Genomic DNA, 18,027 nt, shown 5'->3' with positions numbered 1-18,027 from the left:
ACCCATAATCCCTCTGCTGCACACTCTTCCCTTTAAGACCCTCCTTGAAGCCCACTACTTTGATTAAGCTTTTAGTTATCAGTTGATGTTTCTCAGTGTTATCTCATCTCCTCTGCACAGACTGCACCCCCCAGGTCATCTCCTCTGCACAGAACTGCACCCCCCAGGTCATCTCCTCTGCACAGAAACTCTTCAGCCGGCCTATCACCCTCACCTTGACCTCCTTCCACCTATCCCACCTCCATCGCCCCTCCCCCAAGTCCCTCCTCCCTACCTTTTATCTTAGCCTGCTTGGCTACTCTCTCTCATTCCTGATGAAGGGCTTATGCTCAAAACGTCGAATTCCCTATTCCTGAGATGCTGCCTGACCTGCTGTGCTTTAACCAGCAACACATTTTCAGCTGTGTTATACCCATCCTTGTAAGGGGAAAATGCCATAAAATTAAGCCCAACAGCTAAAGATCAATCTGTTTACAGACAAGATGAATTGTCATTTGGACAAGTATGGATTAATTTTAAAAAGATGGCACAGATCTGTTAAAGGTGAATCGTGATTATTAAACTTGTTTGATTGTTGAAGAGTTAACAAAGGCAGTTAATAATGGTAATGCAGTTGATGTTGCCAGAGTTGGAGGGTTTGAGCTATAGGGAGAGGCTGAATAGGCTGGGCTGTTTTCTCTGGAGCATCAGAGGCTCAGGGGTGACCCTATGGAGGTTTATCAAATCGTGAGGGGCATGGATAGGGTAAATAGACATGGTCTTTTCCCTGGGGTGGGGGAGTCCAGAACTAGAGAGCATAGATTTAGGGTGAGCGGAGAAAAATTTAAAAGGGACAACTTTTTCACGCAGAGGATGGTGCATGTAAGGAATGAACCACCAGAGAAAGTTTTGGAGGCTGGTACAATTACAACATTTAAAAGGCATCTGGATAGAAATATGAATAGGAAAAGTTTAGAGGGATCTGGGCCAAATGCTGGCAAATGGGACTAGATTAGGTTAGGATATCTGGTTGGCATGGATGAGTTGGACCGAGGGTCTGTTTCCATGTTGTACATCTCTATGACACTGTATGGTGTACATGAATTTCCCAAAGGCAATGGATCACACATTACATGCTTTACTGGAAAATTACAGATCCTATCAGCAGCTTGGATGCAAAACTGGCTATTTGGCAAAATGTTTCTTACACAGCCGGAAGATTTATAGTCACTTCGTAGAACTTGAGTATTGCTGAAAAGTAATTTGTCTCTTTTTCTCATGGGGTTGGTGTTACGCCCCCTGCTATTTTTGATGTAAATGGTCTGGGCCTTACTACACATGGTTACATTTAACAATCTGAAGATGGTACAACATTTTAGAAGGATTACGAGTTACAGACGATAGTGTTAGAAACTACAGACAAACATCGAAGGGATGGGCAAAAAAAAACTGGCAGGTGAAATTTAATGTAGAAAAATGTGAAGTTATTTTATTCAGTAAAAATGAGGAGAGGTGATGCAAAATAAAGGATTATATTCTCAAGGGAGCAAATAAGCAGAAATGTTTATTCACAAAGCACTGAAGGTATCAGGCAGGTTCAGAAAATGTCACTGGGGCATTGAGCACAAAAGCAAGGACATTAAGTTAAACTTGTACAAAAATTAGTTCAGCCTCATCTGCAGGATCATATTCAATTCTGGGCACCATACTTTATGGAGGATGTGAAAGTAGAAAAGATGCATGGGGATGGTTCCAGGTGAGGAACTTCATAATGTGGATAAGGTTTGAGAAGGGGGAACTGTTTTCCCAGAGAAGAGAACATGGAGAAGACATTTTATAGAGGGTGTTCAAATCTGGACATGAGTAGATAGACAGAAACTATTCCCATCCATGGGAGGATTAGAAACCAGAGAAGACACATTTAAGGTAATTGGAAAAAGAAGCAATGACAACATGAGGAACAAGCCTTTTCATTCTGCAAGTGGTTAGGATCTGAAATGTACTGCTTGGGAGTGTGGTAAAGGCAGTTTAAATCATTCCAAAAGAGAATTAGATCATTTTCTAAGAGAATAAGATTTGCAAGGCTCTGAAGGAAAGGTGGGGGAAGAATGACTAGCTGAGTTGCTCCTGTAGAGAGCCAGCACAGACACTATGGACCAAATAGCCTCCTGCTTGACTGTAACCATTCTATGATTCTAAATAGCCTTGTGTAAAATTTGATATGGTAGTGCTCCAGTCAAAGACACTTTGTAAATGTAAGTTGTTGATGCTTAAAGGTTTACCTTGTTCCTGCAACCAACTGTTCTGCCAATTAACTCTCCAATATTTCGTTCGATTTCCGACATGAGGAAAGCCTGGCACTTGTTGGTGACCAAGTTAATTTGGGGAGAAGAGTTCAGTAAAAACTTAAAGCTTAAGAGTCAGCAAATGATAACTGAGCTAAAATGGTTGAGCACCATTTCTATATTTTGTTCTTCTAATTCTAAGCAGTGATCTCATCATTTTAAGGCATGAGATATTAAATGTTCACCTCTGGCTTTTTTTATTGGGAATTGGTCAGTTGAGCCACCGCAGGAGACGAGAGTGTTTTATCCCACATTGATTGGCATGGATAGGCATGAAAACAGAGGAAGAACAAAAAAAAAGTGCCCACTTAGTAGTACAGAACTTAAATCTTGCTGAAAAGAGATTATGTGTTGATGCTTTTTGTCCTGTACTTGTCAGGACAAGACGTTTGTGTGAGTTCGGAATTTCGCATTCTTGCATCTGTCCTGATTTCCATAAAGTTTTGTCAGGCTTCTCAAACAATGTAACAACAGATACATTGCCCTCAAACAGCAGGAAAGGCTGGAAGTAATGAGCATGTGAGGCAGCAACTGTGTGGAGGTAGATACAGAGAAAGACAAAGAGCTGAACTTAACCAGAAATTGATGAGGAGTCAGTTTTAGCGGATGTTGTGAAGGGTTTCCCTCTGCGAACCCTGGTGCACTTTCTGACACTTTCTTCCCAAACCCAACTCATTATCTATTCAGAAGGCCCCATGGCACGGATTTACTCTTCTCCCACTTGCCATAAGGAGATGTACTGGCCAGTGTCAGAACCTCCTAGGATTTCTGGCACCAGCACCACCTTTGAAGCCCAGCTTCAGTACTCTGCCACTGTCCTGCATGGTTCTTGTCAATTGCCCCAGACATATCTGGCAAAGGGAACTTGTCAGCTCATTTTGCCAATGCGGTTCTGGTGAATGGGGCGTGCTCATGGGTACTGCCTGTTGTGCACATCCTGAGAGTTGGTGCCAGGTGTCCTAGATGAACGCCCAGTAGCAAGTTGGAGTTGCCAGGTTATCTTCTGTCTTTGTCACCATCCAGTTTCTATCCAGCAAGCGGGAAAATGGGAAACCGCACATCAGTAAAGAGAGTTAACATGATAACGAGGGTGTTAATCCATTCTGATGCATGCAAATAGGCCTCGCACTTCTCACTCACAAGTTTCACATTTCCTTGTTCAATAAATGATTGGAGAATTTTGTCTTGACATTTAGAATCACCTCACTGGCCATCTCACATTATTCTCCCAACTTTCTTGCCAATGCTACTGTGTCCACTGGCTGGGAAGATTCAGCCTAACATTGGATTTTGAAGAAGATTGATCGGAGCAGAGCACAGATGCTGGTCTTTGAGTTGCCGACACATCTTCATTGCTGGGAGTTCTGGCTCCAGCTCCTTAATTCCAGGGAAGGACCCCCCACTGCTGCCCACTTGAGTGCCTGACTCATTTGGCTGAAAAGAGGCAACTTGGGGTTCTCGCTAACTAATCCATCAATAAGTCAGACCCCTATCATTTCGGTGAAATACAACCTCAGATGGCAGAGGGAGAACGATTGGTAGGAATTTGAGAACAGGAGGAGGCCATTCAGCCCCTCAAGCCTGTTACACCATTCAGTTCAATTTTAGCTGTATCTTAAATCGTTCTTTCTTGGGCTTGATTCAGTAACCCATAATTCCTTTACCCAACAAAGAAAGTCCATCTGTTGTGGTTTTAGTACTTTCCAATTGAGCCTCAGCCTGAACAACATTTTTTTTGCATTGGAGAGTGCTTGTTGGCATCACCTCATATATTCTGGCTCTTAAAGACTGTCTAACGTCATCTAGGAATTAGAGAAGTGGCTCCATGTTTTTGTGAAAAAAAAATGCTTGGGCATTAATTTGAAAACAATTTTGTATTGTTCAATGCACAGATGGTGGCCAAATTGGGAAGTAGTGTGGAATTTTTGACTCATATGCAGGATTTGGAACCTTTGATTCATTCATGACAAATTTGCTGGCTCTGCAGAAATGGAAACTGCAAGACACCCTTAGTCAGCTGTTACTTTTGTGAATGAAACAGACAGGCACTAACACTTCATCAGAATAGGATCAGCAGAGAAACTATTGCCACTGGTTGGGGAGTCTGAAAATCAGAGCCTAATCCAACAGGTAAAATCAAACTCTCAGGAATAAATTAAAGACGGAAACTGTTGGAAATGCTCAGCAAGTCTGACAGAGAGGGGAATGTTTTCTGCTGACCTTCCAGCAGGTTGGGATGAAATTAGAAAACATTTCTTCACCAAGAGTGGTAGGGATTTGAAACACTCTTCCACAATGGCAATTTATGCTGCATCAGTTCATTTGAAAACTGGAATTGATAAATTCTTGGTCACTGAAGATATTGAGAGATATGGGAAGGGTGGGTACATGCAGAGCAACCATGACCCTATTGGATTGTGGAACAGACTTGAGGGGCTGAATGGCCTCCCTATATTCCTAAGACTAGGAATTTTCTCACAGTCTGTCTGTTTTCTGCTGGAGAGAGCTCACAAGGAAATTCTGAGCGCAGAATCATACTATGTGAAAGAATAATGATTGTTTACAGGACATGCGTTTGTAATTCAGACTTGGTTCATGTTTATAAATACAGTTATCTGATTAATTCTTCTCTTTGCTGAGAAGGCAAGATATGGTGCATAACAACTTACATTTACATAATGCCTATAATTTAACCTCATCGGCTTGGGTTTCTTGCTCAAGCCTCTGAAAGTGGTCTTGAACCCATAGCCTTTTAACTCAGAATGGGGAGTGCTACTCATCGAAAGTATTTGCATGACACATGCATGATATTTGCTTCAACAACAGATTCCGAGCTTGTTAAATGCCAGCTGATGTTTTAAAGCAGAACGGCTTTTTTATAGATTTGTTTTTCAGTTTTGAACTTGCTAATTTAGTCGCAACGTTAAGAGTACTTTTATCACACCACAGCTCAGTGATAATCATAGGTAATCAGATCTTTCACATGCATGGTGAAACCACTCTCTTCAGTACAAAATGTGCAATGTAAACATTTGATTGTTACACAGATCAAGCATGGCAGATATCCATCAGATAAGCTATGCACTCTTACACACTGCTGACTAATAACAACTACAACTTGCATTCATATGGCTCTTTCAACCAAATAAAAAGGTCCCCAGGTGTTGTTATCGAGCAAAAATTTGACTCTCAACCATATTATGAGAGAGGGTGACTTAAAAGCTTGGTCAAAGGCTTTAAAAAGCACCGAAAGGTGCAAAGTTGGTGAGGTTTAGGGAGGGAATTTCAGAATGTAGGGCCCAATAAACTGAAGACATGGCTGCCAATGGTGGATTGATTAATATCGGGAAGTTCTAAGTCATACAGTCATAGAGATGTACAGCATGGAAACAGACCCTTCAGTCTAACGTGTCTATGCTGACCAGATATTCAAAATAAATCTAGTCCCATTTGCCAGCACTTGGCCCATATCCCTCCAAACCCTTCCTATCCATACCCATCCAGATGCCTTTTAAATGATGTAATTGTACCAGCCTCCACCACTTCCTCTGGCAGCTTATTCCATACAAACACCACCCTCTGCGTGAAAACTTTGCCTCTTAGGTTCCTTTTATATCTTTCCCCTCTCATCCTAAAGTATGCCCTCTAATTCTGGACTCCCCCACCCCAGCGAAAAGGCCTTGTCAATTTACTCTCATGATTTTATAAACCTCTATAAGGTCACCCCTCAGCCTCCAATGCTCCAGGGAAAACAGCCCCAGACTGTTCAGTCTCTCCCTATAGCTCAAACCCTCCAACCCTGGTAACACCCTTGTAAATCTTTTCTGAACCCTTTCACGATTCACAACACCCTTCTTATAGCAGGGAGACCAGAACTGCACACAGTATTCCAATAGTGGCCTAAGCAATGTCCTGAAAAGTTGTAGCATCACCTCCCAACTCCTATACACAATGCTCTGTCCAATAAAGGAAAACATACCAAACACCTTCTTCACTATCCTATCTATCTTGTGATTCCACTTTCAATTAGCTATGAACCTACACTCCAAGGTTTCTTCGTTCACCAACACTCCCCAGGAACTTACCATTAATTGTATAAGTCCTGCCCTGATTTGCCTTTCCTAACATGCAGCACCTCGCATTTATCTAAATTAAACTCCATCTGCCATTCTTTAGCCCATTGGCCCATCTGATCAAGGTCCCGTTGTAATCTGAGGTAACCTTCTTCGCTGTCCACCACACCTTCAATTTTGGTGTCATCTGCGAATCTACTAACTATACCTCCTATGTTTACATCCAAATCATTTATATAAATGACGAAAAGCAGGGGACCCAGCATTGATCCCTGTGGCACACCACTGATCACAGGCCTCCAGTCTGAAAGGTAACCCTCCACCACCACCACCCTCTGTCTTCTACCTAGTTCTGTATCCAAATGGCTAGTTCTCTCTGCATTTCACGTGATCTAACCTTGCTAACCAGTCTATCATGAGGAACCTTTTCTAATGCCTTACTGAAGTCCATGTAGATCACGTCCACCGCTCTGCCCTCATCAATCCTCTTCGTTACTTCTTCAAAAAATTCAATGTGAGACACTGATCCCTAATCAATCCTTGCCTTTCCAAATACATGTAAATTCTGTCCCTCAGAATTCCCTCCAACAACTTGCCCACCACCGAAGTCAGGCTCAGTGGTCTGTAGTTCTCTAGCTTTTTCTTACCATCTTTCTTAAATAGTGGCAACAAGTTAGCCAATCTCCAGTCTTCCGGCAACTCAACTGTGGCTATCAATATTACAAATATCTCAGCAAGCGGCCCAGCAATCACTTCCCTAGTTTCCTACAGAGTTCTAGGTTACATCTGATCAGGTCCCAGGAATTTATCTACCTTTATGCGTTTTAAGACGTCCAGCACCACCACCTCTGTAATATGGACATTTTTCAAAATGTTGCTATTTATTTCCCCATGATCTCTATCTTCCATATCCTTCTCCACAGTAAACACTGATGCATATTAACTTGTTTAGTATCTCCCTCATCCCCTGTGGTTCCACACATAAGCAGCTTTGCTGATCTTTAAAGGACCCTATCCTCTCCCTAGTTTTTTTTTGCCCTTAATGTATTTGTAGAAACCCTTTGGTTCTCCTTAACCCTATTTGCCAAAGCTATCTCACGTCACCTTTTTGTCCTCCTGATTTCCTTCTTAAGTACTTCTTAAAGTACTGCCTTTATACTCTTATAAGGATTCACTTCATATCTGCTGTCTATGCCTGACATATTCTTCCTTCTTATTCATAAAATCCCGATAGAATCACTAGTGTGGAAACAGGCCCTTTGACCCAACAAGTCCACACCAAACCTTCTGAAGAGTAACCCACCCAAACCCATTCCCCTCCTCTATTCTCCTACATTTTACCCCTGACTAATACACCTAACCTACATATCCCTGAACACTATGGGCAATTTTAGCATGGTCAATTCACCTGACCTGCACATCTTTGGACTGTGGGAGGAAACCGGATCACCGGAGGAAACCCTCACAGACACGGGGAGAATGTGCAAACTCCACACAGCCTAAGGCTGGAATCGAACCTGGGTCCCTGGCATTGTAAGGCAGTTGCCCCCAAGATCTTAACAAAAACCTCAATTTCTCTAGTTATCAGCAATCCCTATTAGCCTTGATATTCACCCTAACGGGAATGTACTGTCTCTGGATTCTTGTTATCTCATTTCTGAAGGCTTTCCATTTTCCAGGTGTCTCTTTACCTGCAAATATTCACCCCCAATCAACTTTTGAAAGTTCTTGCCTAATACCAACAAAATTGGCCTTCCTCCAATTTAGAACTTCAACCTTTAGATCCAGTCTATCCTTTCCATCACTGTTGTAAAACTAATAGAATTATAGTCGCTGGCCCCAAAGTGCTCCCCCACTGACACCTCAGTCACCTGCCCTGCCTTATTTCCCAAGAGGAGGTCAAGTTTTGCAGCTTCTTCAGTAGGTACATCCACGTACTGAGTCAGAAAACTGTCGTGTACATGCCTTAACAAATTTCTCTCTATCTAAGCCCTTAACACTATGGCAGCCCCAGTCTATGTTTAGAAAGTTAAAATCCCCTACCATATCCACCCTATTATTCTTACAGATAACTGAGATTCCTTACAAATTTGTTTTTCAAGTTCCCATTGACTATTGGAGATTTATAGTCCAATCGCATAACGTGATCATCGCTTTCTTTTTTCTAAGTTCTCCCCAAATAACTTCTTTGGACTCATTCCCAGGAAATTCTCCCTAAGTACAGTCGTAATGTTATCCCAAATCAAAAATGTCACTCGCCCGCTCTCTTGCCTCCCTTTCTGTCCTTCATGTAGCATTTGTATCCTGGAACATTAAGCTGCCAGTCCTGTTCATCCGTGAGCCATATTTCTGTAATTATGATGATATCCCACTTCCATGTTCTTAACCATGCCCTGAGTTCATCTGCCTTCCCTGATAAGCCCATTGCATTGAAGCAAATGCAGTTTAATTTATCGGTCCTACCTTGTTCTCTGCTTTATCCCTGTCTGCCCTGACTGTTTGACCCGCACCTTTTCCCAAGTGTAAAGACTGATCTCTTTCCTCACTATCTATGTTGGTCCCAACGCCAGCCCCTGCCCTGCCCTGCACTCCCCCAACCACCTTATTAGTTTAAATATCCCTCAACAGCTCTAGCAAATCTCCCTGCCAGTATATTAGCCCCCTGTCAATTCAGGTGCTATCTGTCCTTCTTATCCAGTCACTTTTACCCCAAAAGAGATTCCAATGATCCAAAACTGTGAATCCTCCTCCCTTGGAAGTCAACCATCAACCTGACTGTATCTTCAGTTTATCTCCCTCCCGAAACTATCATCTGTCACTCCCCGTAACTCCTGTAAATTCCTCATTGCCTCTAACTGCCACTGTAACCAATCCGTGCGATCTGATAGGATTTGCAACCAAACACATCCTGCTGATGTAATCATTAGTAACCTGGAAACTCTCCCTAAACTCCATTCAACAGGAAGAGCATAGTACTCTACTAAAGGCCATCTTTGCATATTAATAATCTACACACTTTAATAAAAAGCACAGCCATGCTGCTTTAAATTCACTGCCCCACAGTAACTTAGTACCTATATTTTTATATTTTTAAAATTTAATCAAGAGACAGAAAACACTCTACATACAATTGTAGATTCACAAAAATCAATAAGGTTACATTTAAAAAGTAGCCATTTAGCTGCTACCCATACCGTGAGCTCCCACACACAGGTTTCTCCAAGGCCAGCTGTGAATTTCGCTGTTTATTTTTCTTAGAATGAACTCTGATGTCCTAGAGATACTTGAAACCAGACAGCAAAGGCAGCAACTGTGCATGTTCACTGCTGGGTCAGACAGCAGTGTAGGTTTCTTTCTCCATTTGAGATACTTCCCATGTGGTCACTGCCTTTGACTGACTACCTCCATTACATTGGCCAGAACTGATGCAGTGTTGAGATCACAGAATCCCTACAGTGTGGAAGCAGGCAACTCAGCCCATCAAGTCTACACTGACCCGCCAAAGAGCATCCCAGCCCCCATCCTATCCCTGCACACTGCAGGGCAATTTAGCATGGCCAATCCACCCAGGCAGACACGGGGAGAATGTGCAAACTGCACACAGACAGTCACCTGAGGCTGGAATCGAACTTGGGTCTGTGGCACTGTGAGGCGGCAGCGCTAACCACTGAGCCATCATTCAGCCCAAAGAACTCAGTGATCTCAAAGGATTTAAGGGTGGAGGAGGTTGCAGAGTTAGATAGTAAGGGATGCCACAGAGTGATATGAAAATGGGAACAAGAATTCGAAAACAAATTTAAATCTTAATCCTTTTAACTCGCCATAATGTTAATCCGTAAGGAAAACAGATGCAAACTGAATTGTTATCTCATGATGGGCTTTGTACTGCAAAACCACTGGTTAATAACAAAATGGTAGAGAATAGCAGAACAGAGATAGAAATCCCATTTGCACACAGGTTTTAGACCCTGCATTGGCAGGAAGAATCATTCATGGTCATCATTAGATTCTCAATTCCAGGTATTTACTGATTTCAAATCCGACCTTCTGCTGTGGCAGGATTCAAACCCAGGTTCCCAGGACATTACCTGGGCTTCTGGATTAACACTCCAGCAAATACTATCAATAGGCTATTTCCTCCCATCGACTCTGTCTCAGTTAAACCCACATCTTTGATCAAGCTTTCAGTTACCTGTCCCGATATCATCTCCTGGCTTGGTGTCAAACTTTGGCTGATAATTTCTCCGGTGAAGCCCCTTGGGATGTTTGGCTTTCCAAAACATACTACATAAATGCAAGTTGTTGTTGTGGCTGGAGCACTCTTATTACTACAGTTGTTCGCAAACAGTGATCTAGGAAACAAAAATGGGGTGCCTTGAAATTGGGAGAGCTGGGAAGGGATTGGAAAAGTGGTGCCCAGTTTTAGTGGTTCTCCCATCTAGTGACAGCTGAATGATTTAGTTGAGATGCCCCATACAACTTGAGGACCTGCACTAGAAGCTTGACCATATCACCAATGGGACTGATATCTTGCTGACTTATGGATCAGGAAAGATTTGCTTCCACTGGAAGTGTTTTCTGCATCTTTGAACATTAGTATCTGACTATATTAAAAAGGAGAAAGCTTCCACAATTTATTTTCTTAGGTATAAGTTGTTCTGCTATAACATGCATTTCATCAGTGCAAATTGGCTATAGCGCGATTGATGAAATGTAGACATTATGTGGATAACACAAAGTTTCTACCTAATGAGTATAGTGATTTTCTATTAGCGATCTCCTGTAGCAGTTTTCCATAGTGCGATTTTCTATCAAGCGAGATTACTGAGGAACACAATTGTTGCGTTATAGCAGAACAACCTGGTGGCCTCAAAATGTAATTCTCATCACACCAGTAACATAATGATTTAAAGATTCATTGATGCTCCTCAGGTGAGCCTGCTTTGTCTGTTTTGGCTGTTGTCAGTGAGACTCAGGAAATTTGGGGGTGTGTTCCCCTTGGCAAGCCTGGCATAGAAACAAACTAAAATTTCAGCATATATTGTATTATTTCCAGCACAGAAACAGGCCGTTCAGCCCATCTGGTCTACATCAGCAATACTTTTGCTCCACACCAGCCTCTCTCCCACCATACTTCATTTCACACTATCAGCATACCCATCTACTCCTTTCTCCCTGGTGTTTATCTGAGGATTCCCTTTAAACATATCCATATCCACTGAACCTCAACTACTTCCTCTGGTAGCACACTCTCAAAGTAAAAATAGTCATCCTTAATTCCATCGCCACTATCTGACATTAATGATTCCTTGATTCTAATCTCAACTTCAATACATTTTTCCTCCACCTTCCTGTCTTTTAATTGACTTATTTTCCCTAATCAACTTATTCAGAGATGTTTGGAGCAGGTGGGACTTGAAACTTGGTCTCCTAGCCGAGGAATAGGACTGTACCTCTGTGCCATAAGAGACCTTCACCGTCCCTTTTGAACCCTGTAATAAACTTTGACCGTAGCAAAGAGGTCAGTCTGTTCAGCCTTTCCTGACTGGTATAACCCATCAGCCCTGTTATCATTCTAGTAATTTATTTTGCTCTGCCTTCGTTTCCTGTGCTAAGTACAATTGAAGAAATTTTAAACAAAGAAAATCAAAATTGAATCCCCTTGGCCTGCAGTTTCCACTTTCGCCAGCAGAGGCTGCTAAAGCTGCATCAATTGCGTCTTGCAGTCTGCATCAATGCAAACTGGTTCTATCAGAAACCCCCATATCTGTCAGCAGAAAGCTCTCTGTCATGAGCTCTGAGTATTTTCCCTGCCACTTGTTTCCACCACTTGTACCTAATCCTTGCATTCAGGCTAGACCATAGAATCACAGAGGCATTATGGAACAGAAGTAATGCCTGCACCTGCTCATTAAATGAGCATCATTATCTAGTTGGAGAAAATGAGGACTGCAGATGCTGGAGATCAGAGTCGAGAGTGTGGTGCTGCCTGACCTGCTGTGCTTTTCCAGCACCAAACTCTTGACCCCGACCTCATTAGCTAGTGCTCATCCTCCAATTTGTTTTCTCCATATCCTTGCACATTAATTTTATCCAGAATAATCCTCCAATATCCTCTTGAATGCCTCAATTGAACCGGCCTCCATCAAATTTCCTGACGTGAACTACTTATGTGAGAAACTTTTTACTCATCTGCACCTTTGCCTCTTTTACAGATCAATTTAAATCTGTTCTTGTTCCTTTTGGAAAACATTTCTCCCTGTCTATTCTATCCAGGCCCATCCATGATGTTGAAAAATCTCAGTCAGATCTCCTGTCTGCCTTCTTCTTTCGAATTTTGTCAACCGGTCCTCATCCCTGAAAACATTCTTGCTAACTGATTCTGTGTTTTCGCCAAAGCCCTCACGCCTCTCCCCAGGACCAACCCTCAGAAACAATCCCTCCTGGTGAACATCAGCAACATGAAGATTCCACCCCTGTAACCTCACCTGCCTCGGCTCTGCTCTTTTGTGCCACCCGGAGACTTGAAATATTCCTGATGCCGGCTTCCCACATACAATCTGCTGCAAGCATCAGCTCATCCAAAACCCTGCTATTCATTGCACTAAAACATTCCAACAGGCCTCATAGTCATGTTACTGGGGACAAAGTTTCACCACGAGCTACCTAAGTGTATATTAGGACTGATGACCAAAAGCTTGATCAAAGTGGAGTTAGGTTTTAAGGAGCATCATAAAAGCAGAGAGAGGTGGAATTGGCATATTCCAGACCATAAAGACCCAGGTAGCTGAAGACACGGCCATTATTGTTGGAGCGATTACAAATAATGATGGCCAAGATTTCAGAGGGTTGTGGAGCTGGAGGAGATTATAGAAATAGGGACAGACAGGGCCATGGGGGTGGGGGAGGTGGGGGATGGGAAGGATCTGAATACAGGCTTGAGAATTTTGAACGTAGGTGCTGGAAGCCATCGTAGCTATGCACAGGAAGGTGATCATAGAATTGTTACAGAGCAAAAAGGAGGCCTCTTGGCCCACTGGGTGAATGGGGGTCGATTTGGGTTAGAATAAGGGGAAGTGGAGTTCTGGATGAACTCAGGTTTGAAGAGGGTAGAAGGTGGGAGACCAGAAACCCTCGAAACGGTTTGGTAGCAGAAATGACCTGTTAACTGGTGATTCTTTCCGAATTATCAGCACCTGCATGAATACAGAGTGTTAGGGTGTGCTGCCTATATGTGTGTGCTCGATAACTGTTTGCAATGTGTCAAGTGACTAACCAATGACACTTCTGGCAGGGAGTGTCTATGAAGGCAGTGGATACCTCGATGCTCAAACATTTTTACCGTCCGTGAGGTGAGAACAAATTGCCACGCTGCTGGTGCTGATGTGCACTTATCAGCACTGGTTTCACATGTTACTTCACTGTGTTAATTCATTACATCTCAATGCAATCCCATACTGCTCATCCTTTCTAACCTTAAACAACAGGGATGGAGCTGGCACAGTGTGAGCAATGGCAATGATGTTACACAACTTTCGTTGATCGTGTCCTATGCATCTGTGCTTTATCATTAACTAACCTCACCTCTAATTAACCTCACTTCCCCATTGGGGCTGGGTGGGGAGTGGAGCAGGAAACAAGCACTTCAACTAACATTGCAACCACTTAAATCTATTGTACATTATTAACTCCTAGATGGTATATCCAGTCAAGTGAGTAAAGTTGCCATAACCTCATTGGACCACAGGGCTGCTCTCTCACCACAACTCAGGAGAGGGTGAGGTTGAGAATGAGAGACCTTGTGATTCTGAGACCAGAGAGGGGAAATGGAATATCAGCCGATGCAGGTCAGATATAGAACGTGGCAGGTAAACAGGGATTGAACATATTTTTGAGGTCGGGGGATTGGGTACAGGTAGGACAAAGATCGAGGGCATTATCTTCACAGTGCTGACCGAGAACTCCCTCCACATGAGGCACACGTCCACCCTCAATCTTCCAGCCCTGTGCACCAGAACTAGATCCCGAGTCTCATAGAAACAGCGAGAGGCCATTCAGCCCATTCTGCCAGTCAATTAGATCATGTTCTTCATTTACCCTCCAGCAGAGGCATGATGGGCTGAGTGGCCTCCTCTATTGTGTCATTCTATTACTCCAGTTACTTTATGATACATAGAAACCTTCTCCTGCCATTGGGGATAACGGCTAAATCCAGGTTCCCCCGGTAATACCCTCCCCCAAGATCTTGCTTCACTCTCTCAGTGAGCTGACAGTTCTGTACTCTCCCCATGAACCGGAAAAAAATAAATTTAAAGTTTCATTTTTGAAAACTCCAAACTTTGCAATTATTAACAGACAAGACTATGACCACCACCTCAGGGACAATAGGCCACAAAGGGTGACCGAGCCAACAACAAACATACCCCGTGAAAGAAGAAAATCAAGTTAACTTAGAAACACATTAACAGGACTGAAGAAAAGCTATCTAATCTGGTCCCACATTTGAACTCTTGCTCCATTGCCCTGTATGTTAGGGCAGTGCACTCACATGTTTGATGACGGATGAGGGTTTCTGCCCCTTCATGGCAGTGAGCTCCAGACCTTCCACTGCCCTTTGCCTGGGAAAGTGTCCAAACTCCCAATCTAATCCCTCCACCAGTTACTTTAAATCTGTGACCCTGGTGATTCACCAAGATGGAAATACATCCTTTGTATCTCCGCTACCTTGCTCCTTGATATTTTATAAACTTCAATTAAATCTCGCTCCAGCATCCTCATTCCAAACAGAAAAACTCCACTCTCACCAGCTGTGAAAACACAGAAAATAGGAGTGGGAGCAGACCATTCATCTCACTGCATCTACTCCGCCTTTCCAACCCACTCCACTGCTCAAATAATGCTTAAATCCATGTATAATTCTGTAAATCCCACTTTAGAAATAGAATCAGCCTGATCTAATATTGGGACACGTACAGACTTTAACATCACACCTTCAATGCATTATCTGAGCTGAGATGGCACCTATTGTTAAAAGCTATCTTGAGAACATAACTTAAAAAATTTCTGGAATTTACATATGAAGGAACCGAAACTACCATGATCACTCTAAAAGATGAAAGACTCAAGCTAAATTTATTTAATTTTACAATCCAGTGACACTGAAATCCTGTTGCTCTAACTTCTGTGTTGTACGATTCTGCTCCACAACCACCTGATGAAGGAGCAGCGCTCCGAAAGCTAGTGCTTCCAATTAAACCTGTTGGACGATAACCTGGTGTTGTGTGATTTTTAACCTTTCAACGTAATCATGCAACTCAGTCCCACTTTCTCCCTGTACCATTTGATCCTTAATGACTATCTTTTTCTCGAAAACATTCAATGTTTTGACCTGTTTATTTGGAAGCACTAGCTTTGTCCACCCCAGTCCAACACCGGCACCTCCAAGTCCCGTTTTGACCTGAACTGTTTTCCCTGGGCTGAGAATTTCACAGGCTCACCCCTCTCTAGGTGAAGAATTTTCTCCTCATCTCAGTCTTAAATAGCATTTCCTGGTTCCTTATATTGTGAAGGGAAAGTGCAGATGCTGGAGATCAGAGCTGAAAACGTGTTGCTGGAAAAGCGCAGCAGGTCAGGCAGCATCCAAGAAGCAGGAGATTCGACGTTTCGGATTCCTGAAGAAGGGCTTATGCCCGAAACGTCGAATCTCCTGTTCCTTGGATGCTGCCTGACCTGCTGCGCTTTTCCAGCAACACATTTTCAGCCCCTATATTGTGAACCTTGGTTCTGGACTTCCCAGTCATTGGGAACATTATCCCTGTGCTTACCCTGTCTAAAGTTGTATAGATTTCCATTAGATCCTCTCTCATTCTTCTAAATTCCACTGAATATAGTCCTAACCCATCCAGTCTCTCTTCATAGGTCACTCCTGCCATCCCAGGAATCAGTCTGGTTGCACTCCTTCCAAAGTCAGAACATCCTTTGTTTAGATAAGGAGACCAAAACCACACTCAGTAACTACTACAGGTGTGGTCTCACCCAGGCTGTGTACAATTACAGCTACCATACATCATAAATAAACTCCTCCATTCCTGGCACTAGCCTCATAAATCTCATTCGTAACCTTATAACTTCTCTCTAGTGTGGAGACAGTCACTCGCTTTTGCTCTTTGCTCTTAATTAACCACTATTTATTGCATGTTACACGGACACTATGAAATGATTGAGATCTCCTAAATATTGAGTGACATGGGAGCTATCTGTCTTGAAGAGAGCACAGATGGAATTTGGTTATTGTCCCATTTCCAACTGCTTCACAACAACTTACATTTATATAGTGCCTGTAACGTATTAAACTGGCCTACATGTGTTTCACAGCAGGACTATCAAAATAGAAAATAGACACTAAGCTGTATAAGATTATGTTAACACATAAGACCAAATGGCCACTATTATTTGACTTCATTTAATGTTTTTATGTTTAGAAATATGAGGAGAGAAATAATTGTTTGTTGAGTGTTTCTCTTTGCTTGTTTATTTACAGATATAAGAAAACCTTTGCTACATGACCCCGAATCTCCAAATCAACCGGACTGGTACAGCTTTTATGTCTGATTTGGGGGTTCCATCAGCATGGGCTGTGGAGCATCAAGACTGGGAACAATTCCGCCAATGAGGAGCTTGAATTGGATCTTGTAGAAGTTGTAAATGATTTTTGGCCTTCATCAGAAAGAAGAATTCAATTGATTTGAATGACTTTTTTCTAAGTATTAAAGTAGATAAATGTGTTAATTCTGTTAGTGAAGACGTAGTAGCCATGGGCTCCTCAATGTTTGCTTTAGTACCTGGAAATATCCAGTATTCGTTCATTACTGAAGAAGTGTAAATATTCAACATTTCAAAATCATAGAAGATGGGATCAACAGCACTGTTTGAGGTTTTGTTTAAAGTTATTACGAATGCGGTTAGCAATTCCTTTTTGGCTATGTACTGTCCAGTGACATGCCACATGTGTTCTATATTTATCCAGTTCAAATAAAGATGTCAGAGAAAACATACATGTACTTGCTGAATGTGTCATCCTCAGGCAGGAGCAGTGATCCAGTGAATCACGTGCAACAACAACAACAACAACTTGCATTTATGAAGCACTTCCGAGCTAATAGTACATTTCAAAGCGCTTCACATCATTATCCAACAGATTTAGGCATGGCACCCCATAATGAGATACAAGGACTGAATTTGAAAATCAAAGAGGCAAGTTTTGAGGAGCTCTTGATGGAGGATGGAAACCTGAGGGGTTTACAGAGGGAAGTCCAGAGCTTAGGGACAGGACAGCTCAAGACACAGCCGCCAGTAAATTTGGAATGTATTTACAGTGCATTTCTGCCTCTCTCTTGAATGAAAGTGTCAAATTCATAATCAGTTGTTAAATCTGCGTGTTTAAGCAAATGGGCAGACATACCTGCAAACACAAGTGACTTGAGAGAGAATTTTAGGAACAAACAGCAATTGGCACTACAATTAATACAAACGGTGTGTGTGTGCGTGTGCGCTATTTAGCGTCATGGGTAACACACGGCTTTTCCATTTCTTTCCTGAAACTAACACATCTTTAGATCTGGAAGACCCTA

At 42.5% G+C, this 18,027-nt stretch overlaps 1 protein-coding gene across 1 annotated transcript in view; it reads left to right on the top strand.

The window, feature by feature from the left end:
- The window catches only part of mamdc2a (MAM domain containing 2a), a 132,216-nt gene extending 114,822 nt beyond the window's left edge, over nucleotides 1-17,394 (top strand). The window contains exons 14-15 of the mRNA XM_060841762.1: nucleotides 13,692-13,749; nucleotides 16,938-17,394. Coding sequence (XP_060697745.1) covers nucleotides 13,692-13,749; nucleotides 16,938-16,962 — 83 coding nt within the window. The 3' untranslated portion in view covers nucleotides 16,963-17,394. The remainder of the gene's footprint in view (nucleotides 1-13,691; nucleotides 13,750-16,937) is intronic.
- Nucleotides 17,395-18,027: the final 633 nt, after the last annotated feature.

Source organism: Hemiscyllium ocellatum, chromosome 2 (assembly GCF_020745735.1).
Source record: "Hemiscyllium ocellatum isolate sHemOce1 chromosome 2, sHemOce1.pat.X.cur, whole genome shotgun sequence".
NCBI classification, from domain to species: Eukaryota; Metazoa; Chordata; class Chondrichthyes; order Orectolobiformes; family Hemiscylliidae; genus Hemiscyllium; species Hemiscyllium ocellatum.
This window is presented reverse-complemented; position numbering and strand designations above follow the sequence as displayed.